At 43.3% G+C, this 27,922-nt stretch overlaps 2 protein-coding genes across 2 annotated transcripts in view; both read right to left on the bottom strand.

Annotated features, from left to right (window-relative positions):
• Positions 1 to 804: 804 nt before the first annotated feature.
• On the bottom strand, positions 805 to 19,832 carry gas7b (growth arrest-specific 7b; the record flags this gene model as incomplete). Its single annotated transcript, XM_080834232.1, has 10 exons — positions 805 to 918; positions 2,202 to 2,300; positions 2,610 to 2,689; positions 6,643 to 6,766; positions 7,469 to 7,597; positions 8,723 to 8,801; positions 11,552 to 11,626; positions 12,771 to 12,886; positions 13,508 to 13,597; positions 19,725 to 19,832. 10 exons carry the CDS (start codon positions 19,830 to 19,832, stop codon positions 805 to 807), a joined length of 1,014 nt encoding a protein of 337 aa, XP_080690358.1.
• Positions 19,833 to 23,068: 3,236 nt separating this feature from the next.
• Positions 23,069 to 27,922, bottom strand: part of LOC308362767 (myosin heavy chain, fast skeletal muscle-like) — a gene marked incomplete at both ends in the record, with an annotated part of 30,156 nt that continues 25,302 nt past the window's right edge. The window contains 3 exons of the mRNA XM_080835494.1: positions 23,069 to 23,100; positions 25,337 to 25,414; positions 25,752 to 25,829. Coding sequence (XP_080691620.1) covers positions 23,069 to 23,100; positions 25,337 to 25,414; positions 25,752 to 25,829 — 188 coding nt within the window. The remainder of the gene's footprint in view (positions 23,101 to 25,336; positions 25,415 to 25,751; positions 25,830 to 27,922) is intronic.

Here is a 27,922-nt window from a genome sequence, read left to right as displayed (position 1 = left end):
AAATGATGCAGCATGGGAGAGTGTTTTATGACGTACTTCAAGGTCAAATGTTTATAAAGCAATAACTCAATTCAGGAACTACACGTTACAAGAGAATGACGTCTGTTTGTGGCAGGTGTCAAAGTAAGGTCACCTCCGAAGATCGAAGAGAGAGCCCTGGTAGCAAGGTGCATAAGTCTAAAAAAAAAATTTTGTCTCCTAATTTTTGTTTAGCAGCAGCTAGTAAGTTTGTAATACTTTTGTATGGATAAGCCAGGTGCTACACCGTCAATATACTGTATATGTATAGTTTTAGAACAACATGGAAATATTCTCTCAACCGATTCTTCTCTAAGCTGTACAATGACGCATAGTTAATTGTATATGTATTTAAAGCGTGTCCACATTATGCAGTGATCTCTTCCTGTGAGAGCAGTCCTTTCTCCTGAGTCGATTTCTTGGATGGGTTTGTGCTCAAACGTTCCCCTTAGAACACTCCAATGCCTTAGGAACATCACAGCCTCAAGAAGAGGAGGGGAAGGGGTGGGACATTCAGTCAGGCACTTCAGCCAGTAACACTTCAGCAAACTTTGGCGGCTAAAGTGTTTGATGTTACCCACTCTCCAAACCCACCTTCCTCACACATTGGGTTCCCTCAGTCGTGCCATGAGTTAGTTGTGCAGAGGGAAGTGCCTTCCACAGAGTTTCTGTTCTAACAATATTCCTAGGGGCTCCAGGTTTGGCTGTCGGGCCCCCTGGAGGCCCCCTCTCGCTGTCTGGGGGAGCCCCTGGAGGCCCCCTCTCACTGTCTGGGGGAGCCGCTGGTCATATCTCCATGTCCACGGGCCGGGCCTGCCCTGTCTTGTGCTCCTTCACCCACAGCTCTCGGTCTTTGCCTGGATCCACGCTTTGTAAGAGCTTGTCCACTGGCTCTATTGTCTGCATCAAGGAAGCATATAAGTATTCATGCATTATTAATGACAATAACCAGTAGCATGGTCTGATAATGACAGATCATTCAAGCAGCGGTCCCCAATTCTGGTGAAAGGTTGTTTATATTTGCGCTCAACTGCCTATCAAATTACACCCCTCCCTTCCATGCTCCTGCAAAAACCTGTTGATTGGCTGGAATAGTGTGTGGCTGTGTGCTGAGCCACTTTATATATTTCCTATATACAGAACCAGGGCTGTGCACAAACACCAGATGGACAGTGGATGGACAGATAGTGGCAACATTAGGAGAATTTAGAAGAATTTTTCCGATGAGAAATGTGATGGTTTATAACCAAGGACTGCTCTTTTACACAGCTTTGAATCTACCAGATGTCAAATCGTCCCAAGAGGAAAAATAGTGTTCAGCTGCCACCTAGTGGTGAATGTGAACATCTCTAAATTGTGGAAAGAGTCACGGAGGGAGCAGAGATGGTCTTGTCGGTGTAAGTCATGCCAACTTCGATGAACTCATGAATGAAAGTGTATGTGTATTAGCAATGTTAGTATAACAATGAGTATGAGGGGCAAAGAGGGACATTATGAGTATGAGGGGCCAAGAGGGACATTATTCAGAATATCTCTTACAAACACATATGGAAAGCTCTCATACACACATATGGAATGAAAAGCCTTTCATACACACATACACACTTCAGCTTCAGTTAAGACCTACAATACCTTGCAACATTTGTGTAGCATATAAACACCTAACCGAGTCAATGTAGACATATAAAAAGTTGTGTAGATAGCTTTATTCACAGAAATTATTTCCCACTAACAGGTTCCCGAGACGCTGCCATCCTGGTTCAATTTTTTTGATAAATCCAAATCACACACACGTCGTACTGATTGGCACTTATTGCGAATCGCCTTCTGTTTTCACTGAAACGCCTTCCATTTTAACTGAAATAAGCTCTCATACACACATATGAAAAGCTCTAACACACACACTACTAAAAGGTTCTCATACACACATATGAAAAGCTCTCAAACACACACATATGAAATGAGAAGCTCTAAAAAACACATATGAAAAGCTCTCATACACACAAATGAAAAGTTTTCATATGTGTGTATGAGGGCTTTTCATATGTGTGTATGAGAGCTTTTCATATGTGTGTATGAGAGCTTTTCATATGTGTGTATGAGAGCTTTTCATATGTGTGTGAGAGCTTTTAATGTCCCTCACTGCCCTTCATACTATGGGGTGAAGCTTTGGTTGAACTTACGCTTTGGTTGAACATGTCCGTCTCGTGCCGTAGCGTTGTGTACTGACACAGATGTTGCCGAATCATCTCCACTCTTTCTACTTCTAGTCTCTCCAGTTCCTGTAGGACAATGGCATATATTTAAAACTGTGGGGTCAATTCTGTAAAAAACACCTTCAAATTGGGCAAAGTTGCAAGGCTTAAGTCTGCCCTGGTTGGAAAGACACATGCCAAGACACAGACAGAGAGACAGACAGAAAAAGACAGAAAAAGACAGACAAGACAGATAGACAGACAGACAGACAGACAGACAGACAGACAGACACACACAGACAGACACACAGACACACACACAGACACACACACAGACACACACATATACACACACACACACAAAAGAATGTACAAGATAACTTAGATTTCTCTTACCAAGCTTGTGGTGACCATCTCTTCAAACCATTTAGACTGTGACTGATTGTAAAGATCCACACATCTCATCAGTTCATCTCCTGGAAAGACACAAAAGAGGAGGTTATCAAAAAGGTTGAGGTTATTCATAGTTTCTTGCTACCCACCACTAGGGGGCGATCATGACCAATGATTATGATCAACTAGCTGAGCTGACGTTCATTCCCCCAATGACATCATCCACGACACACACACTCTAAAGTCAACAACAGTTTGTGCTTTCATTTAGATCATGTGGTAATACTTTAAATCAGTATAAAGACATAATGACCCTTCATGGGAAACTATGACTTTGCTTGGGAGCAGGCACGGTCAAAACCAGTTGGGTGTTTGGGTGCGAGTTAATAAAGACTTAAATAACGAAGAAGAAAAAAGCTCTCTCTCAAGCGTATACTCTTTCTTATAAAGTAATTGGAGTTTTTTTTTCTTAATTATTCAAACAATTCACCAACATTCTAATTTAAACTTTATTTTTCTCAGAGAGCCGGACTAGCTGAAGCCTACAGCCTGCCCCACCCAGTGAAAGATTTTGTCCAGGACATGCATAAAAACATCTGTGCTGATCAAACATCTCATCCCTTTATCTTTGTCAGTCCCCCCGAACGCCATGTCACTACTTTTATTGAGCTGAGTTGAGTGTCTTTTGCTCATGCGCTCAAGCGCTCAAGCTCTCAAGCTCTCAAGGATAACTGGCCCAACTGTTTCAGCTAGGCTAGCAGATGTGCTTTTTCACACCTCCTCCGCTTCTCCGAGCACACATACCACTCATGGCCATTTCTCAGCGAGTTTCCTGCTTGGCAAAGAACTCGGGACACAATACAAATGCACATACCTCTGCTAAACAATGCGACCAAGGCAAATGGTTCACAGCTGTTGATCTTTTTTATATTCTTCCTCTCAAGTATTATTTAATGCTAACAGAGAAGCATTTGTTTGCCTCCCAGTTTAAAGATACACTGCTTTAAATTCTGTGTAGAAATGTAGGGGACCAGAATAACAATAATAGTAGGTTTACAATGTAAGACAAGAGAGTGTTTTGGGTCTTTGGGGATAATTTTCTGTCCGGTCACTTTCTCTGCCAGAATCTTGCAACTCCACACGGTTCTCATGGCTGCATCTGTTTACACTTCGGAGTCACGTCTCCAGTGCTAACCCCAGGTGAGGTAATATGTCTGGCTGAAACCTCCCCCACACTTATACACACACACACACACACACACACACACACACACACACACACACACACACACACACACACCCACTCACTCCTCCTCCTCCTTCTCCTCCTCCTCCTAACTTCTAGTAACATGTGTTTGTTTCCAGAGTCAGTCTCTCTCTCTCTCCCTCTCCATCCTTGACTATTTCTTAACTCCCTTCCTCTCTTTCTTTCTCACTCTCCCTCTCCCGACCCCAGCAGGACATGCCCCCTGATTAAACCCCCCCCCTCTGCCTCGGTCACTGAGGCCGGTCCCTGGGTGACAACCCTGCCTGGGAAGACAGACCGTACAGTCTGTCCAGCAGCGCTGTGAGAACAACTGAACGACTCCAGCCCAGCTCCAGCCCTCTGCTCTACTCCTAAACACACATACACACAATCGCATAGGCCTGCTAATGCTTACAGTTACCAGGGAGCCATAAATATACTGTGACACAAATATGCACTTTTGGTCAGGGGCGTGTACTGGAAAACAGTGCCTGTGGCACGTACTGAAACTGCTCCCCTGTCCAAACACCCATCTTTTAGATAACATTGACATAGAATCTGCTCAAAAACACAGGACCCAAATATCACAGTGAAGCACTCATAAGTGCTTGCGAGCACGGGACGTACAGAGCTCATACTCCCTGCGGAAAAACATCATTAGCAGGGGCGTTGAGAACATTCGGGCCATGGCCCAGACCTGTAGGGGGGACCTGGGGCATCCTTCCAGTAAAACAAAAAAAGAACGGCAGCTAAATGCACCATTTTCACCCAGTTTGAGACAGAAACAGTGAGCCTAAAGACAGCCCATGGCATGCAGGGTCCGTCACATGAAAATTAACCGGTTGTTTATACCACACTGCTTGTCCACATGACCAGCACAGGACAATCACCATAGGTTACCCATAGAAAACATTGACGAGGTTTTTATAGACATAAATTACATGTGAACGTCATACTGTTTGAATATCAGAAACAACATCATTCTTTGTTTGATAAACTGAGGTTTTCATAGGCCTATAAAGAGATGTTGAAGTTGAATCTAAATGGTTCTCATGATCTCATTCTCTTTAACCTTGCTCTTGCCCAAATGATCAGCAACATCAGCTAACTCCTCCTCCACCTCCTCTAGCCTTGCTTGCGCCTCGTTGCCTTCTTGTTTTCAAAAAAGCTTTTTTTTTTTTTAATCTATAGCCTTTAAGTCTTGCCTTGGTGAATAAGGTAGATAGTTACCACCAAATGCCAATAATGACAAACCCTGTCACCAGTGCGCTCTCTCTCTCTCTTTTTGTTACAATGATATCATATTATTTTCAAGGGCTTTAATGCATGATCCATATTAAAGATTACAGACTCAATACCTGACATGACAAAACAGGGATGGATCATCTGACTGATATTACTGTAATGCCCTCTTTTCCGGTCTACTTAAGAAAGCACCAGAAGGAGAGCACACATCTCACTTTTCCTAAGGTCCCTTCATTGGTTGCCAATTTTAGAGTAGATCCCTTAAGATCATTTTATTGGTGTTCAAATCACACAACTTGTCAGACATGCATTTAAGGTATACTCTCTCTACAACACTCCGGTCTCAGGTCTTCTAGTTGAAGCCAGGGTCAAAGAAATACAGGGAGGGGACATTAAGTGTCTATGGTCCTCATCTGTAGAACAACCTGCCAGAGAAACTGAGGGTACCATAATCTGCAAACACCTTTAAAGAAATATTAGGCATATCTTTATAGCTCAGCATTCTCGTAATCCATTTTACTGATCTATTCATTCATTCATTCTTTTACTTCACTCCATTTTAATGGTCTCTCTTATTCTATTCTTCACTGGTCTCTCTAGGCCTCTAGGCTTTTAGATTATAATTTCCTTGTATCTTCTTTGTATTTTGTATTTATTTATATTATATTTATATCACTTTCCTGTCCATCCCTGACCAAGATGGACAGCTCACTTCACTTGGTCCCAGGGCGCTTACAAGCTGCCCTCTGCTCCTGGGGGGTCCTGGAGGAAGGACGGTCCAGGATGGGAAAAAGCAGAGAATAAATTCACTGCAACCTCAGGCCTGCGTGTGCATGTATGTGTGTGTGTCCTGTGTCTCCTCCATATATGCACGTGTGTGTTGCTGTGTGTGCCATTAAAATCAGACACCTTGTGTTTCAATTTGCTATGTTTGTTTGATTTGAAATGATTTAATCAATCAAAACTGATCAGTGGCGCCTCCTTCATACCTGCCATATCTTAGGTACACCACTGCTAATGGTGGGATCGTTCCACTGAAAATTATTCTCCCCACTGCCAGGCCAAATTTCTCTTCATTGCACACAGGTTTCACTAAAAGGTTCAAATGGCCAAACGCTCGACAGAAGAATGAATCTATGACTTGTTCTAGGAACCCTTTCCCATAATAACAAGCTAATGAGAAACACGCATACATTCAAGTGGGCCTTTTGAATTTGTGTTTCACGTACTGTAAACAGCAACCTCAACTGACGTAGGACCATTTCAGAACACATTTTTGGGAACTGTCTTTAAGTAGGTCAGACTCCAAAGTCTCTTATGATGATGATCTTAGCAACTGATCCATAGTTGTGCCGACTCGTATTATTCATGGAAAAAAAAACAGTAGACATTTTCCAGGCAGGTGAAATTCCTTCATTCTGCCAATGCAGTAGCCACACTTCATATAATTCTTCGAAATTTTTCTCACAATACAGCAGGTGTCTCCAAGCACCATTTCATATTAACGTCTCAGGTCATGGTCCTCTCCTGCTGACAATGACTCACCTGCTTGTGTGGATTTCCGGCGAGCTTTCTTTATGTCCTCCTCGATCTTGGAGCTCAGTTTGATTTCCAGCTGCTGGGTTTTGACTTCCAGATCTTTCTGTCGGTCTGAGAGAGCCTTTCGGGCCTAACACAGAGGACAGAATAGGGACAATTTAATTATGAGTTTAATAACCAAACTACTGATAACATTTAATTTCACTGAGGTTGATGTTTCTGGTTTCTACTGTGACTAATACTCTGTGACATACAGGCCAAGTCAGACTCAAAACCCGGTTCTTTCTCAGGTCCAAATTGGCCCAACCTACACCAAACATGTGTTGGGTCACATACTTCACATGGGCTTTAAGATTTCCCCATGTTTTTCCTTTCACGCTCAACTACTTTAAATTAATCCTGTTAGTCAGACTGGTGACTCACGCAATTTCCTTTCACACCTTCTGACCTTGTTGGACAATTGTGTCATTTGTTACGAGTGAAATGGCAATCCGGATGATTACGTGCTCGACATTAAAGTCATTTGTGTGGAGGGCACCTGGGCAGATCTGCTTATTTATAGAACCAATGGGGGGCCCTCCAGAGACAGGAAATGGCTCACTGCTTTGGAACAACACTCTGGAATCTTAATAATGCACGAGAGGGGGATTCTTGACATTCCAGATGAGTAACCTGGGGAAGGGCAAGGTGCTTTGTCGTCTGAGTAACGGCACTCTGGAATCTCAAATTGTGTTGAGAGGTGATTGGAACTAGTGACGTAAAACAGGAGGCTTCTTATAGAAGTTTACTGTAGGGGTTACCGTCATGTTCAGGGGAAATGTAAGTATCTTACCTTTTCAACGGATGCGTAGCGGCTGGCTAGCTGCTTCCTGAGGTCGGCAATGTGGTGGTCGAACTTCTTCATGTCCTTCTTGAAGTTGTCACGAAAGGTGAGAAAGGGTTTCTCCACCTCGCTCTGCAGCTGAAATCAGAGAAGCCAAATTGATCTCAAACGGATTTGTTGAAATGTCCAAGTTGGTCCAGATCTTGGAAATAAGAATAACAAGAAACACCTGGGAAATGTTTCCAATCTGCAATACCAGATGATTTTTAACCTAATTCTACCTAATATTTCACGCTGTCTGCAGACAATATATATATTCCAAAAGTGATATCTGTATTGAGTTTATGCATTTAAAATGTAATTAGCTTATCCACATGAGATCTGGGAAAGAACTGATCCAGCAGATTGAGGCCCTGCGTCTATGGAGAGTTTGTGTTGTAACTCTTGAGCGATTACCTCACAGCCCTGGGTAACTGTGAGGCTCTTCGTTTGCACACATGTTGCCAGAGTCTACAGAGACAAGTGTGCAGCACATCTGGACCACCGTCTCCTTGCCTTGTGTATATACATACTAACCCCCCCCACTCCACACATCCCCCACCCTTTTCACCAGCTGTGTTCCAGAACTTTCCCCTCGGCCAAGATAAACCTACATGTCTCATGGACTAGCAAACCGGCTCACAGTGGTACTAGGGAGGCTACAGGTTTTTCAGCACTGCTTAAATCAAATAAAATCTCAATTTGTTCATTTTGTTAAACGTGTGTAAAAGCTCACATGTTCACAGTGAAATTTCACTGGCAAAGTGAATGTATTTTTATCCCCGTGGCGCAGAACATATTACTCGCTGCCACTATTTTACACACACATTTAATGTCAAATTGAAATTGTAATTTTAACAGCCATGACAGCATTTATAGCAGTTAGGAGAATGTTATTGCATCTGCCTCTAAAATGGCTGGCTTTTCACAGCGGACATTAATAGTCTATTGAAACCAGCAGTCCACTAATAATACCATAAGGTCATCATCTACTTATTTGCATCACAAAAGGATACTTCACTCAACACTACCCCTGTCAAGTGGGCATGTTTTAATAAAACATGCAGAGGACACAACCAAGGATACAAAGTGCATCCTAATTATTCTTTAAGGAGAGAGAAGACATATTAAGTGGGGCCCCCTAATCCCCAATCTACGGCCCCCTAAATACCCCAGCCCCCCCCCCCCCCCCCCCATCCCTCTGCTAACTTAGCGCTTACTCACCTTGGAGGAGAACTTGAGGTGAACTTCGGCCTCGTCCGCCAGGCTCTGCTTCAGCTGGGCCCAGGCCTCTCCCAGAGTGCTGCATGAGATAGATAGAAGCTTAGCGTAAGACCACTTTTCTCTGGAGGGGAGCCTATCAGAGAGCACGGCAAGGTCAGCTCGACGTCTGGACTCCCCCACACCACCGCATCACTGTTCGTAAGTGCACCGCTGCAAGTAGGCTACAGCGTAAACATGGGCTGTGTACTTTTTCAGCACAGGGTGAAAAGGGGGATAAGGAATGATGTGGGGGAGTCTTTTAACCCTTTGACAAGGTAGTTTCATTTTGCAAGTCGTTCCAGAACTATACCGTACAGATTTAGAAATTACGCCAACTGTAAATTCATTAATACATCATCAAATGGAACCTTCAGCTGGCAACATTCTAATCACATATTTGTGATCGTACTCTTCAAAGACCCCAGATTGTTGTAGAACAAACTCTCTCCTTCAGTGGAGGCGTTGGGGAGGAATGTGGCCTTGCTTTCAGACTGATGAGTCAATCCTTAACCTCAGCACCCCATGCCCTGACGGCTGTTCTCACTGGGTTATGCATAAACAGTCACTAAGTGACAACACAGTCACTGAGCATGAGACAGTGACAGAAGTCACAACCCTCCTCACACACATGTGAACCATCGCTGGCCTGTCCCAAACATTCACAGGATATTTATTCAAAGACAATAAACTACAGCAGCAAAATCTTTGGGCTGGCCCTGACTGAGTATTCCGTATTCCGTATACATACGGAATACTCAAGACATACACAAATCAGTTCTGTTCTTCCTGGCAGTATAACATGACAGGATACATACTGTAAGCTGAAATACATTCTCTTTAACTCCAACAACTCAAATCCTACATCATAACCTGAAGTACGTTTACTGCAACGGCAACAACTCCCATCCTACTCCTAACCGATCCTATAATGAAAAATAATACGTATTTAATGTAGAATTCTAAAATGCATCATGCATGTTCTATCAATTACAATCAGAATACCCACATGCAATATGCATGATTTATGAGCCGTAACATACATATCCATATGTCTTTGCTGTCATGCATCATCTAAGCTTCCCCCAGCCTGCGTTAGATCAAACAAGGGCTTTGAATGGGCGCCATGCGAAGCAGAGTGGAATGCAGTTCCACTGACTTCCAGCACATTCTTCTTTGGCTGCTTATCACAGGGGCACAGCAGCGCGCGTCCAAATCAGGAAGGATACGTTCATAATGCCAGCCTCTAACTTTACCTCAAGTGTGCTCTTTCAATAGCCTCTCTGAGGTCAGTGACTGTGAAGCTGTCACAAAAAATCTACACACTTTACCATACGAGAAACAAAAGCTACAGTGATTCAGAACGTTTGAGATGACCTTTTCTATTCCGTAGTTTCTATGGCGATAGTTCCAAACTGCCACTCACATACACAAAAGTGAGGTTTCAGTAAATGACTGTTTTTCCGTGCTTTGGTGTAATCGATCAGCTGTGGCACAGGAGCATCCATCGTGGGGGCCTGGTTAGCTCCAGCGGTCGCTGCCCCGCTGTTTCGCAACAATGGCTCCTCCTGCTGCAGCCACAGCACAAATGGCAAATTCAGGAAAAAAACAAGCGGTTCTGGGCATGGACGTAGGAGCCCGCCCAACAAAACAGCGTTTGTCTCTGCCTGCAACAAAACCAGGGCTGGGGGGCGGGGGGTGGGTGGGGGTGGATAGTGGAGCAGGGGGGGTGGGTACAGGATAATGCAAGCATTGTGTTGCGTCTCTGGGAATGGGTGGGCCCACGACTATGGCATAATCTAGATTCTATATGAAACAATTAGCCCTCTCTATCAAACGAGGTGTGGTGAGGGGGTGGGTGGTCACACCAGGGCTACGTGTTACCTTTACACACTGGACTCCGATGCAACACATGCTAGTCGGGGACATGATTAGCCTGCTTGGTTTATAGCTACATTTCCATGTGCCATTCAGTCTCTTTAGCCTTATCCATAAAAAGGCACATGTGATGACGTCTGACAGCATAATGGATGCAATATGCTGTGAGCTGCTGTTGCCGCTGCTGCGTCTTTACACTTCGCAAAGCTAAACACTTTGTGAGCTGATATAAATTATGACAGACTCGTATTAAGGGCATGGGCTTTGGCAGAATGTGTGGTATGGGGAGACAGACTGTGCTCAGACTGTACTCCCTATCCGTTTATGGCTGACGGCAGCTCATTCTGACCACTTCCAGGCCCTTGGCTCCACAACATGAGGTGTCCTTATGCTCCTAAAACTCCTGCAACCGAAGCAGATTCCCCTTCATCGATAAGGATTTCATCCGTGGGACGAGACGTTTCATTTCTGCTGCCGATCTACAATTTGTTGCAGCATCCCCCGGGTGGGGGAATGTGAGGTTTCGCTTAAACACACACACACACACACACAGACACACAGACACAAGCCTGATGACTCACAGGTGGACAAGCGCTTCCCTTTTTGTAACAACGGGTGACGTTAGTAGGCAAACATCAGCAAATGTTCTAACCCACAGGGCACACGTCACACAGCACTCCCAGACAAAAGCCCTCGTCCTACCAATGCTTCTTTCACATCCATAATGCCCCCTCATCATATTAGTCATGGGTCACAGACATGTTACATGCATAACATCCGCTCAAGTTGACTGTGAGAACCAACAGGGAAAAGAAGTGTGTGGTTATTAGTATTGCTTTATATAGCCATTGCTCTTGTGGGATTGTCGCTTATCCCAGGAGCAGCGTTGGGGGTGGAGAGCATGTTCAGCCTTACCCTTCTTCCTGTGCTGCTAAGGGAATCTGTGATAGCTTGGAAAGGTTCTTGGCATATTCTTCCTCGATCTTGATTCTGAAAACAGACAGAAACGAGAATGAGGGCTCGTTAGCTCGAGGTACAATGTCAGTGACAAAACCCCAAGGTGTGACATTTCTAGAATCTTTTTGAACAGAAACTAAACAAACACTTTTTTTCTTGTGGGAGTTAAGGCTTGTGAATTGGGAAATGCTTGTGACACAGGGGCCGTGTTCGCAGAGTCAGGGGGCAGATTCACATCCTCTGTAGCCCTGTTGCTCCTGAGGGGTGGGTGACCCTGTGGGGTGGCCCCAGCCTGTGAAACTACCCCCCATCCCCCCCGACCCCCTGACTCATACACGCTTGGCCTTTGAAAACCTAGTGACTACGAGCTTCAGAGCAGGACAGGGGCATTCTTAGACCACTGGGTCAACTGCAAACTAGGAAACACTCACTCACACACTCAAAAAGACTCTCCATTATGAACCTCTCTCTGGTTTGTGAGAGAAAACAAGAGAGAGAGAGAGAGTGAAAAAAACTCTGTTTAATGTTCAATGTTTAATGAAACACGGGAAGTGGACAGTAGTGACCGTTGCCACAGCACCGTTTTCATGGCAACAAGGGAAAAACATCAGATATAGACAGAAAGGGATGTTGTGCAATATCTGTGATGCATAGGATATCTACCCCCATGCAGAGTACGCTTTAGCAGAAGTACACTGAGCATTGCAACATGTGTATTAGAGCATTGTTTTTAATAATCTATGAAGAATTCAGATTCCTCTTTTGTATATTTATCATAGAGATAATTGTTATCTTCAGACTTCAGTTTGCAAATTTAAGTTCGCATTAATGCACTTCCGACAAATGGAATGTAAACCATTTCCCAATATTTGATAGCTTGCATAAGAATTAGCCTAAATATTTGATAGATTGTGTAAGAATTACCCTACGTTACATTTCCTAAGGACTACTCATCTAAAAGGACCTTAGAAACATCTAAAAGGATTTGTCCAGCAAACTGTGCTGCAGTTTCAATAAAACCCTACGCAATAAAGACACATGAGCTAAAGAAGCTGGTTCAGTTACCGCTGGACAAATGTCATTAAATGCTATCGCTTGAGTCTTAATCCACACCAGATTCCAGTTGTGAGTCCAGTGTGACATATTGCAGCAGTTGCAATAGATGCCTTCATCTCACCTCTCTCGTATGAACTCTGCCATCTCCTTCTGCATCTGTTTCCCCTTTAGCTGTTTCTGCAGCAGAACCTCGAAGCCCGAGATAGACGGGTTCCCCTGGGGGTCCTTCTTGTCTGTCTAGGGTACAAACAGGTAGAGGAGAGAGAGAGGATCACTGTAGGGGAGATATGTGGGGTATGGAGACATGCCTCCAAATAACCCTGGGATGAAATGTTTATACAACCGGCTGAGGATTCTCTGTATATTTTTTATATCGAACAAGCGACAGAATAAAGCCTGTAATGCTGTTCAGTATGGTGAAGTAGACTCCTTAAAATACGCAACACATTTTTAGATTATGAAGAAATCAACATGATGACAGCCCAAAAGAAACACCTTTCCATTAACTTGTAGGAGAGGGAGTGATTTCTACACTTATTTCATCTGTTGTGGTAAATAGGGATTTTGCGATATAAACATTTCTTATTCTTTACATCATACTTGTCACAGGAACTTTACAAACATAACTGATCTCAACTTGAGTTTGAATTAGGATCAGGACTTTCATTCTCCGAATGCATCTTTTAACAGTGCAATGTATTTCTCTCAAAGTATTGCACTGTGTTTGCATGTGTAGGTGTTAGTGTACATTTCTATGTATGTCTTTGTAGTCTCTGTGTGTGTGTGTGTGTGTGTGTGTGTGTGTATGTGTGTGTGTGTGTGCGGGCGCTCTCTGTGGTCTGGATGGTCTTCCCTTACCCAAAAATAGTCACAGTAGCTCCACTCATCCGGTTTCAGCAGCTGCTGCTCTGTCATGTTGAGAGGCAGTGGGAATGTCACACAGTTGATCTGCAGAAGGGGCCCATCATATAGAATTAATTAAAACAGACATATACGTATATATATGCAGTAATGCACTAACTAGTAAAACACTGCAGGGCTCTGGAAGTGAACCAAATGCAAATATAGGCTGAAGGCACCATTGTTCTCTGTATATGGAGGACTGTCAGCAAAGGAATGAGAATGTGTACATTATAAGGTGTGTGTGTGTGTGTGTGTGTGTGTGTGTGTGTGTGTGTGTGTGTGTGTGTGTGTGTGTGTGTGTGTGTGTGTGTGTGTGTGTGTGTGTGTGTATGTGTGTGTGTGTGTGTGTCTGTGTGTGTTTGTATAAATCACAGAGCATCCCGACATTTGACGACAATATTATCAGCGACTGCAAAGGGAAGATTTATAATCTAATAATTATACTGCCAGTTCCTTTTACCTATAGATCTCTAGAAGAGCTATTGAGCCAAGACACATGCCACTAGCATTTGACAGCACCATATATCTCTGTTTAAGAGTGTGGGTGTGAGCATGTGTGTGTGAACCTGTACGCAACATGGTGTGTGCATGTGAATGTGTGTGTATTTGTAAAAGTCAACACGACTCCCGACATCCACAATATTGATCACGGTACTGATGGGACACCTGTAAAGGTTTGATTTACGAGCTAACAAACACACTGCCAGTTCATTTGCTCTGCCGGTCACAGACAGGCGCTAAGAGCTGGCTTTGGAGGCCAGAGGCGAGGCTTGTGTGTGTGATGCTGTTTATCTGCTCCTGACACCGGAGATGACAGCCCTGTGGAAGGGACCGTCCTCTCACTCGTGTGCAAGGTCATCCCAGCACTCCTGTCCAGCACCTCTGCCTCTCCACACAGCTCACAACTCTACACAACAGGCTTGCTCCTGCATGCATGCTTATGCGTTCATATTCAGGTTGAACTTAAACCATTAGGTTTGAATTTCTGATTTCAGAAGGTTTCCACTCCACAACTACAATGTTTCTGTATACTCACAAGAGCATAAAAACGATGGCTCTACTTAAGCAGAAGAGGAGATGGTGTACATTGCAGTTACTGCAGACAAATGCATTCCAACTACTAGACTGCATTGCCACATTTGAGTGTAATGCCATTGGCAAGAAATCAACTCAGATTGGTAGTATGCTTGTGTAATGTTCTCCAAGAGGAAGTAATGAGCGGAATTCGTTACTTATCTCTTTAGCCATCCAGTGATGTATGTGCTTTGCATGTCCAGCTTCCATTTCAAGTGATGGCTAATCATTAGTAATAGTGTAATTAAGGCTTATGCTTGCATCAACTCTTGTTTTGTCACCATAATAAGGTTAAAGACGGGCCTCGTCTCATTCCATAGAGTAGGAAAATGTACGGCAGTTTTCTGTAAAATGCATTTACTGACAATGAAACGTAATCTTTCAGGAATCATAATGTTAATCCATTGATGCTAAAGTACAGGTGTGTGTGCTCAACAGTAATACGAATCTGTTTGCACCAAGAAAACCACACACACACAAAAAAGTGATGTCTAAGTCACATGCTTCCTTGATAACCCTTATACTATCTGTCTCTCAAATCATTCCTGGACAGACAAACCATTTGTCTAGGGAGGATTTAATTAACTGAGGTTACTGATCTTTTTACAGATAGCCTTTGACAGTCTAGTCTGTGGAATCACCTGAGCATTTTAAAATAATGTGTTTTACACACACACACACACACACACACACACACACACACACACACACACATACACAAACACACACACACACACACACATACACACATCACAGTCCAGGTGCTTAGCGGTTGCCTCAGGATTATCAGTGTCAGGGAAGCTAAATCCACGAGCACTGAATCATCTATTGTTGCGCTAATTTGGCCTGAGTCATCAGTGTGAGCTGTCTGAGGAGGAGTGGGTGAGTCAGAGTGGATGGTAAATAATATGAAGAAATTAATTGTAGCCGATTTAGCCAGGCGGGATATGATTTAAAGGTGTTGAGACAGGTTGTTTGGGGGCAGAATCCTTTTGGCTGTGGTTTGGAGCATCTCTACTGTGGGGATACAAGGCAGCACACTTTGAGTCTTTTATCTGACACTTTGTCGTTTTTCTTTCTGTTAAAAGCGCTGAGAGTTGACAATTCACACTCAAAACATTCTGACACTGCAGACAGTCTCTTCACACACGTACCTGATGTCGACTCAAAGAGAAATCACCATAGCCTCAAATGCGAAACACAAACAATTCTGACACAGGTGTTTTTATTTATATATATATTTTTTTTTACTTTTTCTCAGCTAAAAAAAAAAAAAAAACTGGGTCAGAATGGTTTGTTTATATATACGTATATATGTATGTATATAAAAATACACACACATATACAGTATATATAGTATAGCGTGTGTCTTGTGCTTGTGTTTTTTTAAGCTTGTGTTTGGTTTCCTGTTTCTCTTCTGGCATATCTTCTTGTATAATTTGTCCATAGTCACATGCACATTTATGCTCCTTTGTTTATAAACAGACCAAGGAGAGTAGAGTCCTTTTTCCGGCCAATGCAATGTTGTTGTTTTTTCTGGTTTCTGTTATAAATGAAGAGTACAGAATCCATATGCAAAGTTTGGAGGCTGTTTAGTGTTTAATGAGGATTTTGCTGTCGTTAAAACAACCTACAAAAGGTTTTTGGGATTTGATAATGTGACTTGCTGTCGAACAAAAGCTTGTATAAGCCTTTGATATATCTTAGCCTGAGAAATGTCATCAGCCATTACCAAATAAACTGCTCTTTAATAAAAAAAAAAACGAATCCATGACAACAAAACACAGGACTTATCTGTAACCATCTGTAAGAAGATTCATGCAGTGCAGCCCGCATATTTTTTAAATAAAGTAAAATTACCCATCTTTCAGCTGGCCTGGCACATACTAAACCTGTCCTAAAGGGGACTGAAAACAAAACTTTACAAATTCAGGATAGTTTTTCATATCACTGCATCATTGTATTTTAATGCATATATCTAAACTACACTTAACTGTTACGCTATTTTTAATCATTTAACATTTCACGTCCATTTTGATAAAGAGCCACATCATGATCCATTTTAGCTGGCATCACAAACTGACTGGACCAACCTGACTTCAGCAGCGCAGTGCCTGGATCCTCTGATTCATTGCTGGGACAGCCTCTCTCCCAAAGCCATCTATGTCATTGCATCACTCGCATATAAACACTTCAACCACTGCTGCTCTTGCTTTTCAGCTAACGCATGTCAAAGTCCTGTTTCAGCTGGCTAAGGACAGACAAACCTAGAGAGTCATCTGACTCCATTCAGATTCAGTCCTGTGTCTCCCAAGCATGAAAAATGTTGTGGCGATACCACTGTCCAAAGTAGCCCGGGCCCTAATATGTGTCAGTGTGGTTGCCTGCTAATGGAGGCTAATCCTCTAAGTGTGTCCGACACTGCGGTGATGAAGGCCTGGCGTGGAGCGGCGCTTTGAGCTGGCAATCTGTCAGCTTTGCTATCCGGCAGACTTAGTCCACTGTCTGACTGTGGGACCCTTATCTGTGCTCTCTATTCCCTTTGATTAAGTTTAATTGAAGGAGGGGGACAGGGAGTAGGACGGGGTGAGAAGTGTCGGGGTGAACATGGGGAGTGAATGTGTGCACATTGAGTGTTATCTTACTCGCCTGGACAGCCAGACAAGTCATGCCCCTCTTGCTTCGTCCGCAAAAAGAAGTGGGAGGAAAACCAAATAGAATTTCATTCCATCTCATTTCACAAGTCATGGATAAGGAAAGAAGTCGTGCCCCGGGCTCGCAACCTTTGTGTCAGCCAGGCTCTTTGAGGTGCCACGCTTTTGGGAGCTATCTGTAATTCCCCTGGGGCGACTGCAGGAGGTGAGGGGGTGGTAGTGTGTACCTTGATGAGCCTCCCTCTCACAAAGCACCCTTTTGTCACACCAAAGTCCGACTTCACTTCTAATTGCTCACATCCACTCGACGGCACTTGGCGGGAGGAGCTCGGCCTTGTGTGCCTTGCCCCTGTCTGCCCAGCCTGACCCGGGAGAGGAATATGTTAGCCTAAGAAGCAAGCAACACGTGGCTAACTAAAACACAGCCGTGATTCACTTTTTGAGTTCTGTCTTGAGATAAGACGTCTGGAAAAAAAAATGGATTCAGAACACTCCCAGGCTCTGCCTCTACAATTTCAACATGGTCTGACTGGAGTACCAAATCACGACACTTCCAACGACATGAAAACATTTTGTATGCCTACAGCTCATTAGCTGGTGGCCATTAGCTTCTACGGTGGCTAGGTCTTGCAGAATTTAGCAAGAAGGCTAAGCTAATGCCTTCCACAGTTCCTTGAAGTGATAAAATGATCATGCAATTTGAGCGCAGGAGAGGAATGCACCAAAAGTGGAAATACCATCACTGAGACGGCATTGTTCAAATGCGGACATGGACGTGGTAAGGAGGAATCAGGAGGGAAAGAATGTGCAACACACTGAGAATCCTCCCCTCAGTCCTTCTTGGAGAGGGACCATGAAGATTCATCAGCACATTTTTGCACAGTGCAGGAATCTGCTAATTGGTGATTTGTAAGATGACTGCTTGAGATAAAGTTTTGTGCCGGCTTGCGCATTTCCAGGCATGTAAAGCATAAGTTGTGCAACTGTGTGGAGAGTCTAGAATGACATTATTCAGCCAAATGAATTGTACACATTTCTATTCAGAAGACATGTTTGAGATATACGCATTCTTACTGTGCTTGGACTCTTTATTGTAGCTCTGGTAAAATGGTATAAATTCCCATTAGGAAATGTCATAATTACATGATGTGTGGATGATCAATTGTGAACATTTCCAAAGCTGACCCTGACAACTTATTTTGACAGGCATGAAACCGCAGTCAAATGTTGCCTCTCAATTTTATTCTTTTTCACATTGTAATATGGATGTCAGTCATAATATTTACCATGTGAATCACCTGTGATTTACAGCCAAGTTTTACAACGTAATGGCAACACAAATAGCAATAGTTATGCAGCCAATCCAAAATACAAATCCACAATATCTGTGACACAACTACTAACTAACTCATTAACTAACTAACTCACCAACTTACTAACTCCTCTTAGACAGCCATCCATCCATGAGCTTAGTGACCTTTACAATGGCATGCAATCACCGCCTCACAAAGCCACAGCTGCACTGAGGGAGATTTACTATTCTCTTCACCTGGCCTTCCATGATCAACAGGCATACCATACCTTTCCTTATCCCTGACCCAACCCCCCCACCACCACCTTTGATCTCACCATGCTGTGAGAATGGGGGGGGGGGGGGGGGGGGGGGGGGGGGCACAAATGAACCACCTGCTGGTGACGCAGTCTCTGTATGAATGATTCCAGCAAGGGTCAGATGGACCATTCACAGCCAGCCGTCCAGCCCTCCATCATAAGCCAGTCATTCAAGATAATAAGGCATAATTAATAACCTTCAGTACAATCAGAGTAACTACAGTTGCATAAGTTGCTTTTTTATCATCACACCACTCTTTCATTCAGGCAATCACACAGAAGGATGTTTGATATTGACAGCCCACATACAATAAACTACAATTTAATTGAATCAAGTTGATGAATCATCAATCTGCTAAGAAATATGTATCACAACTAGGATGAACCAAACAGCTAATAACTTGAAATCCCAGGGGTGGGGGGGACCTTCACCAAACAGTCAACAACTTGACATCCCGGGGGGAACCGCAAATTGCAAGGTTACATGAAAAAAAACCTGCTTTTCTACTGGTGCACAACAGCCTCCCCTGCAGCTTCAGCTCACTCCGTGCCAAGCAGGCACTTCAAATTAGTGGGGAAAAAGGGACATTCCTGTGCCATTTCAGCTCCTCTGCTTTCGCTACCAAGTTCGAGCGGCTTTTGCGGAAAACCTGTTGTTTTTCCTCACGCCGTTTTACTCCCATATTCACAAGTCCAAGGCTATAATCACCCTGGTTGAGAGGAGCATGCTTGTTGATGTTTCTTTTCCTCTCTCCCGCATGTTTTAAAGCGGTTTACGCTGCCACTGGCATTGACTACTGCTGGCTTTGGGTTTTGAGGTTTTTGTTACTCACCGTAATTGTTGTCTCCTTGTCCTGCTGTTTCGAGGTGGGCGAAGTGGACGTGGGACTCTGTGGACAGACACAAGACCCGTCGTCAAAGCTCCCCTCTGTGTCAGACATGGTTGAATTATTTTTTCTTTTGCTTCTCTCTCCCTCACTCTCTCTCTCTCTCTCTTCCTCTTTCGATGCCCCCTCTTTTTTGGCTGCTCTCTGTTGTGATCTTGTTGCTGCTGCAGCGGCTGCCGTTGCCGTGGTGAGTGGGGTGGGAGGTAGGTGAGCAGAGTACTGTGCAGCATGTTGTGCATGTGTGTGTGTGTGTGTGTGTAAGAGAGAGTAAGAGAGAGTGTGGGTGTGGGTCTATGTATGTGAGCTATGGAGCCAGTTGATTTACTTTTGACCATCATTTCCATTCTGAGGTAATAATAACGACTGGATGAGAGAAAAAGTGAGAGGGAGCGAGAGAGAGGAGGGGGAGCGCTGATAAAGAAAAGGAATTCCTAGGATGAACGCCCCCCCTCTTTCGTGTCTCCTATTGTAAACTTTAAGCCAAGTGCTGCCACCGCGCACACACACACACACACACACACACACACACACACACACACACATATATACTGCAGGCAGATACAGATGAGGAGAGAGAGAGAAGGTGTGTGTTATATGTCTTAATAGCTTATACTCATTACGATCGAGGCAGCAGAATGTCTTGACAACCACAATTTTAAAGTTACAAAGTTACAATTATCTGTATTCACACACACACATGCACGCATGCACGCATGCACACACACCTTGCAAGGGACTCTTATATAGTTATTTTAAAAAGACAAGCCTTACCTGGTGGTCTAAACTGTGCTTGCGCATGTGATTGTGGGTCTGTTCCATATGATGCAATGGGCTCCCACTTGAGTGAAATCCATTCACTAGAGGAGAGAGAGAGAGATAGAGAGAGAGAGAGAGAGAGAGAAAGAGAGAAAGAGAGAGAGAGAGAAAGAGAGAGAGAGAGAATAGAAGGAGGAAAAAAGGACAAGGGAAAAAAATGGCATTGTATCAGAAGTAAAGACTGGAACAATACAAATACATATCGTAACACAATTGAATCTCCTATGCGAGAACAATACTGCAGTGTTGGACACGTGTGCAGACATTCTTCAAGTGGCTGACATTCCTTGCATCAGGAGATCAGACGGCGCAAGAGCACAGAGATGACTAGACATTTTCTAAACTGTTATATAGCGTCTGTAGAATGGCTTTAGTCCCTGTCCAAATGGATTTATTTTGAGCATGCCTGTGTAATGAAAAGGTGTGTGGCCCTATTCAGGTCAAAATTAGCTCTACCCTTTTCTGAGGTGCTGTTCCACCCAGCCACCCACAGTAAGACATGCATTGTGTCTGACCAGCAGTGAGACAATGTTACTACAAACATAAGGTCAGTGTATTCAGTACGCTTTTTACGACCATTTTCAGTTCTCTGTACTGTATATTTCAGTTCTCTGAATGAAGGAAGCTTTATTGCAAATTCAAAGAAGTGAACACAGCAGAGTGTATTGTGTCACTTCCATTGTTACACTGTGTTGATGTATAAGCTCCGACTGATGAGTAAGTGTCTGAGCATGTGTGTGTGTGTGTGTGTGTGTGTGTTCTGGCATTCATGCATTCATGCGCGCGCGTGTGTGTGTGTGTGTGTGTGTGTGTGTGTGTGTGTGTGTGTGTGTTCTTGGCTGCATGTGCTTCGGCATCGCTCTGAGTTGCATGAAATCCAAACGAATGGCGAGCAGACTCTGCTGGGACTCCGACTAGACAGCAGACAGCTCATTGGCCCTTTAATCCAGCTGCTCCCTCACAGACACTCCTGTACCCCCCACAGGTCAAAGGTCACCCTGGGCAGACTAATACACTTCACCTCCCCGCTGACCTGTCCAATCAGTGATTGATCATGAGCCCAAAATGGGCCATGGACCAGAACGTGAGGGATCTCAGGACCTTCCCTTTCAAAACAATAAATCATACAGACTCTAGGGGGGGTGGGGGCTTTCTGAGGTGCAAGTTTTCGGTTGATGACTCTTTTAGCTTGTGAATTAGTTCCCAGTTTCTGAGAAAAGATCCTGTTTTATCATGAGTGGGTTAACCTTGGATAAAGTGTGGTTCATGAGAACGTGTGCAAGGTAGCGGCGACTGACCGGGAGGGTCTATGCTAACGTGCTCATTTGGTTAGCTGCAACACATTCAAGGGGTCTCCTTGTTGTTGTGTTTGCTTTCAGGATGGCTTGCACAAGGTTGTACTGTTCTGCCTCATAAAAATAAATTAGCCTGTATTTTTAGGAGAGAGATGCTGGATAGATAGCATTTCTCGTTGCCACTTTGTGGATTAAAAAACAGGAAATCTGCAATCAAGGGGCCTCTCACTAGTAAATTGGCAACAGCCCTTGGCAAATATAGACAGCCCGTGCACGCATAGTCATTTTCGGGGAAAAATGTGTTTCGTACCATTGAACAGGACCCTCCTTGTGGTTTTAAAACCTTCAGCGTACACCAGGCCTTATCGTCTAAAATCCGACAGGGTTGCAGAGGGCCGCATGGAGCACGCAGTTTTGTCTGCGGAGGGGCGAATAGTTATGGAAAAAAATGTGGACTGTATTTAAGGTCTGCTCATTACAGGATGGCAGAGGGTATGAGTAAAGACTTATAACAAGGTTAAAAAAAAGTAAATGCATTCGTGTCTATGGGTCATGAACTGCATTGCGTACCACCACATGTGCAATCAAGACTCATTATTCCAGCACAGCTCCTTCTACTCGACCCCTGTGGTGAGGATCTGTTTTCTGTAACGTGATGGCATCATGGTACGGTCATGGCCTCCGTCTACAGCCGAATACATAATAGGTCTTACAAATCATGTGACAAGTGAAGGCAAAAAGATCCTATGATTGGTAATTGCCATGTGTAGAAATAGATTTGGTTTGGTCGCTGTCTGGTTTAAGTGAGGCAGTCAAACGCTAAAGCGTGCAGGACTTGATAAATAATGTGATTGGCTTTGTTCCTGTTATGTCTATGAAGAATTTGGAACCTTGAAACAGGAATAGTTCTGCACGTGGCCTTGGAGGCAAAACATGATTGGATTAAATCACATAAAATTGGGATTCTAAAAAACGACCTGATAAAACGTCCAAAAACATACTAAAAGCAGCCTGTGGAATACAGGAAACACATGCATGGCTTACCGTCCATGACCGTGACCAATGGTAAAACCAAACCCAGACCAAGATTTATTGCACTTTTAATACCAGTATATGTTATGGTTCAAGCAAGGACCCTGTTGCAGACAGGACTGGGTTGCTGTGTTGCCAAAGTAACAGTTACAGCTCCGAGGTGGACAGGAGTCTTGGAACTTGCCAGAACACACAACACAGATTTTTTTAGATTTAGAGGTTTAGATTTTTCTGGGGTTGCACAAGTTCTAGCTATTGTCCCCCTGCTATCAAACCCAATGACAGCACAATTATCTAATCAGATTGAACTTTAACACACAATGGAAAACAGTCTAAAATAAACATATGGTTGAAAGAAAAACACACTGCAGTATGTTTTCGGGGGGGGGGAAAGGCTTGAATGGAATGAAGGTGCACAACATGCGTCAAGTTAACAACTCTAGTGCCATTTCCAACATTCCAGCTGTAGGTGTTTTTGTTGCCGTGTGAGAACCATGTAAGACTAACGCTAGAACCATGTAAGACTAACGCTAGAACCATGTATTACTAACTCTAGAACCATGTAAGACTAACGCTAGAACCATGTATTACTAACTCTAGAACCATGTAAGACTAACTCTAGAACCATGTATTACTAACTCTAGAACCATGTACAGTGCCACTTTAAAGTATGTGAACCCCTTGACCACTTAGGAGTTTTCTGTTGTTTTACCATGATTTTTCATTTTTTTCATCACCAATTTTCCATAGAAGGAATGTCAGGTTTATGTTTATCATTTGCATGTACTTTTTTTAGAGGGAATTGTTTGAGTAGCCAAAAGACTACATGAAACATGGAATTAGTCCATTTCAAAAGTAAGTGAACCCCCAGCTGAATTTGTAAAGTCAAGCAGGTAACAGATTCAGTGAAACTTATTTGGGTGCTTAATTAGTCAATTAAGCAAACCGATCATCTGAGACATCCTTAGGGAAAGGTTTGGGCAACACAGATTAAAAGAGGGAGGAAACCAACCAAACTACTGTAGTGCCAAGGTGTACCCACACAGATCAACAATGCCGAAAGGAAACGAGATATCCGAGAACATCAGGAAGAAGGTTCTGACAGCCCATCAGTCTTGGGAAAGCTATAAGACCATCTCCAAAAGATTCCAGCTCCATCCATCCATCCAAGACAAATAATTTAGAAATGGAGGGCATTCAACATGACCGCATCTCTGCCTAGAAGTGGACGCCCATCAAGACCATCACCAAGAAGCACCAGAAGAAGAATAAATCAGGTAAAAGTCAACCCACACATCACCTCTAAAGAGTTTCAGACCTCTCTGGCAGCATCTGGGGTAAATGTACATGGGTCTACAATCAGACGAAAATTGAATAGACATGACATTCATGATCGGGTTGCTAGAAGGAAGCCTCTGCTCTCAAGAAAGAACAAAACTGCCCGTTTCAACTTTGCCCTAGAGCACTTCGATAAACCAAAGGCCTTCTGGAAGTCCCTTCTTTAAACAGATGAGTCCGAGATAGAATTATTTTGTCACGATTAAAACCAACAATTTTCGTCTGATTGTAGACCCATGTACATTTACCCCAGATGCTGCCATAGAGGTCCGAAACTCTTTAGAGGTGATGTGTGGGTTGACTTTTACCTGATTTATTCTTCTTCTGGTGCTTCTTGGTGATGGTCTTGATGGGCGTCCACTTCTAGGCAGAGATGCGGTCATGTTGAATACCCTCCATTTCAAAATTATTTGTCTTGGATGGATGGATGGAGCTGGAATCTTTTGGAGATGGAGATATAGCTTTCCCAAGACTGATGGGCTGTCAGTACCTTCTTCCTGATGTTCCCGGATATCTCGTTTCCTCTCGGCATTGTTGATCTGTGTGGGTACACCTTGGCACTACAGTAGTTTGGTTGGTTTCCTCTCTCTTTTAATCTGTATGGCCCAAACCTTTCCCTAAGGATGTCTCAGATGATCGGTTTGCTCAATTGACTAATTATTCACCCAAATAAGTTTCACTGAATCTGTTACCTGCTTGACTTTATCAATTCAGCTGGGGGTTCACTTACTTTTGAAATGGACTAATTCCATGTTTCATGTAGTTTTTCAGCTTCTCAAACAATTTCCTCTAAACAAGTACATGCAAATGATAAACATAAACCTGACATTTCATCTATGGAAAATTGGTGATAAAAAAATGAAAAATCATGGTAAAACAACAGAAAACGCTTAAGTCCTCAAGGGGTTCACATACTTTCAAGTGGCACTGTATGACTAACGCTAGAACCATGTATTACTTACTCTAGAACCATGTAGGACTAACTCTAGAACCATGAATGACTAACGCTAGGACCATGTCTGACAAACACTAGAACCATGTATGACATGTCATTTGCCTCTCTCTAAGTTAACGTACCTGTTGGAAGGGAGTTCTTGTGCCGCAGCGGAGTCTTGGGAGTCCCCGGGGTGCTGGAGGGTCTCTCCCACTGAGTGTCTGTTGGAAGAAGAGATTAAGTTACATGGTCCCCTACAGATGGTCCAACACAACATTAGAAAATCAGCTACATGGATACATACTGTAGGTGCGGTTTAGCAAGGTGTAACTGGACATTAAAACTGTCAACACCTACATTGGATGAGCAGTGAATCTTGCTGTGCAAAGTTAAGTGTCAAGCTACAGGTTTTATATTCTTTTGAAAAGAGAAGTGAAAAAGGGGGCTGAGTTATATTTCGCCTCGGTTCACTTCCAATGTCTGTCTCACTCTCAGAACCCCACAACCTTATCCTCTCATTTCAAAAAAGGTAAAGTGGCACGAGCACACTCCCTTCACCTCCATCCATGGCTCGGGCTGTGTGATGGCTGTGTCTACGCTTGGCAGCAGGGGCCGCGAAAGCCAAGGCAATCCGTTCTGCTCAGATGACACACGGAGGGGAAGAGACTTGGCAGTCGCCGAAATCAGGATCCTTCATAGTCGATGCATAATGGCAAAAGAGGCCATTCATTGTGCTCAGCCTGCTCCTCCAAACCGGGTCCTTCTATGAGTCAGTCAATTCGGCTATGTTCATGAGAAAACTAATATGGTTTAATTCCGTTTAAAGCATTATGTTACGGTAAATGAATGAAATTGGACAGTTAGGAGATGTTCTGTCCATTCTGAACCCACCCCCCCCCTTACCGCTCATTAGCGAGGCCATACAGCACGTTGGTGCGGGAACAAGGCATCCATTTTCATGGAGAGTTCAGTGGTGTTTCCGTTTCTTCACTTTCTGTTGAAGCTGGACCGCATGCTGCTAACATGCTAGCACAGTTCTTTCTTTCAAACCAGCTCAGAGCTTCAAGGGTATGTCACCCATTGCATAACTTGGTTCTCTTCCCTCTCAAATCAGATTGAAAGTCCCCAGAGAAGATGCCAACGCTTCTCCAAACACCTTCTTCAGTGGAGAGGAAAGGGGAAGGGGGTAGAGCTCTTTTTGAATGTTTTTTTTTTCACCATTTAACTTCCTTTTTGAGCTGAGACTCATCAACATTAAAACCGCACCTCCATTCAGAGAGTGCCAACGCCTGTGAGAAGACGCTCATGCGGGAGGAGAATAAAAAGAAGAGGATCTCTTTCTTTTTTTGAATTAGAATGTTACATGGGGGCTGCTGCTGCAACTTCAAAATGGAACTGGGTGGTTACTTAGCAACAGGCACCTGATACAGAGATAAGGCTAATTATCTCCATTCAAACAAAAAGCTATGAGCTGTAATAACTAGGCCTTTGTCGTAGATTTCTACTTCTGCTTTTTCTTTCGAGTTTTTCCTTGCACATTCACTGCTGCTCCTGTTCAACCATTCTAGGTTAACAAGAGAGTGTCTCATTCAGGATTCGAGTGAATGAAAGTTACCGACTCCTGGCAGCTTGGGAAGAATGGCCTACTTATGTTCATTTTTAATTCATAACCATATGTGATATCCCCTTTGTGGTTCTCGCTGCCTGTTCACCACTTGAAGCTTTCCAGAGCGTCAACCATGACCTGTTTAAATAGCACAAATGTTCTGTCATCTCAACAGAGATAGGGTGATTAAGTGGCTGTTAGGCATAGGATTCCAAATCTTGTCCGCCTTTTTTCTGAAAAAAACTTCTAATAAAGCACTGATATGTCAGTAATCACCATTTAATCATCTATTTCTCCAATGTATTTCAGCAACTAATGAACACATTAAGACCCCATTAAAATGTGTATAAAGTTCCCTAAAACTGTCTTAGTCTGTATTTTGGTAGGGTTGAAAGGTCAAATTTGGCTCATGTGGGAAGCAGAACCGAATATTAGATAAGGCCTACGTATCTTAAGGGTAAACTGTTGTAAGAAAGTGTAATATTATATCTAAACTAGAAAATGCATTTCCTGAAGGAAATACCAGTGCATGAAATGCAAAGGTTAAGAAAGGAAGAAGAAAAGAAAGAAGAGTGAAAGAAGGAAAGAAGAAAGGAAAGAAGAGTGGAAGAAGGAAAGACAAAAGGAAAGAAGAGTGAAGAAAGGAGAGAAGACCGGAAGAAGGAAAGAAGAGTGAAAGAAGGAAAGAAGAAAAGAAAGAAGAGTGAAGAAAGGAAAGAAGAGTGGAAGAAGGAAAGAAGAAAAGAAAGAAGAGTGAAATAATGAAAGAAGAAAGGAAAGAAGAGTGAAGGAAGGAAAGAAGAGTGGAAGAAGGAAATAAGAAAAGAAAGAAGAGTGAAAGAAGGAAAGAACAAAGGAAAGAAGAGTGAAAGAAGAAAATAAGAAAGGAAAGAAGAGTGGAAGAAGGAAAGAAGAGTGAACAAGAGTGGCTCTGGATGAAGAGATAAAGAGAGAGTGAAAATATTGAAAAAAGGAGATAAAAATGGAGTGAAGAAGAGAGATTGAGTGTGAGAGAAAGTTGACTGAGAGAGAAAGATGGAGAGATGGAGAGAAAAAAAAGTAGAGAATGGATGGTGTCTTAATGTTCCTAGTTACAGTTAAATTGAGAGGGACAGAGAGAGTA

The sequence above is a fragment of the Sprattus sprattus genome (assembly GCF_963457725.1).
Source record: "Sprattus sprattus genome assembly, chromosome: 3".
Taxonomy (NCBI): Eukaryota; Metazoa; Chordata; class Actinopteri; order Clupeiformes; family Clupeidae; genus Sprattus; species Sprattus sprattus.
Note: the sequence above shows the minus strand (reverse complement) of the source record. Positions and strands in the feature narration are given on the sequence as shown.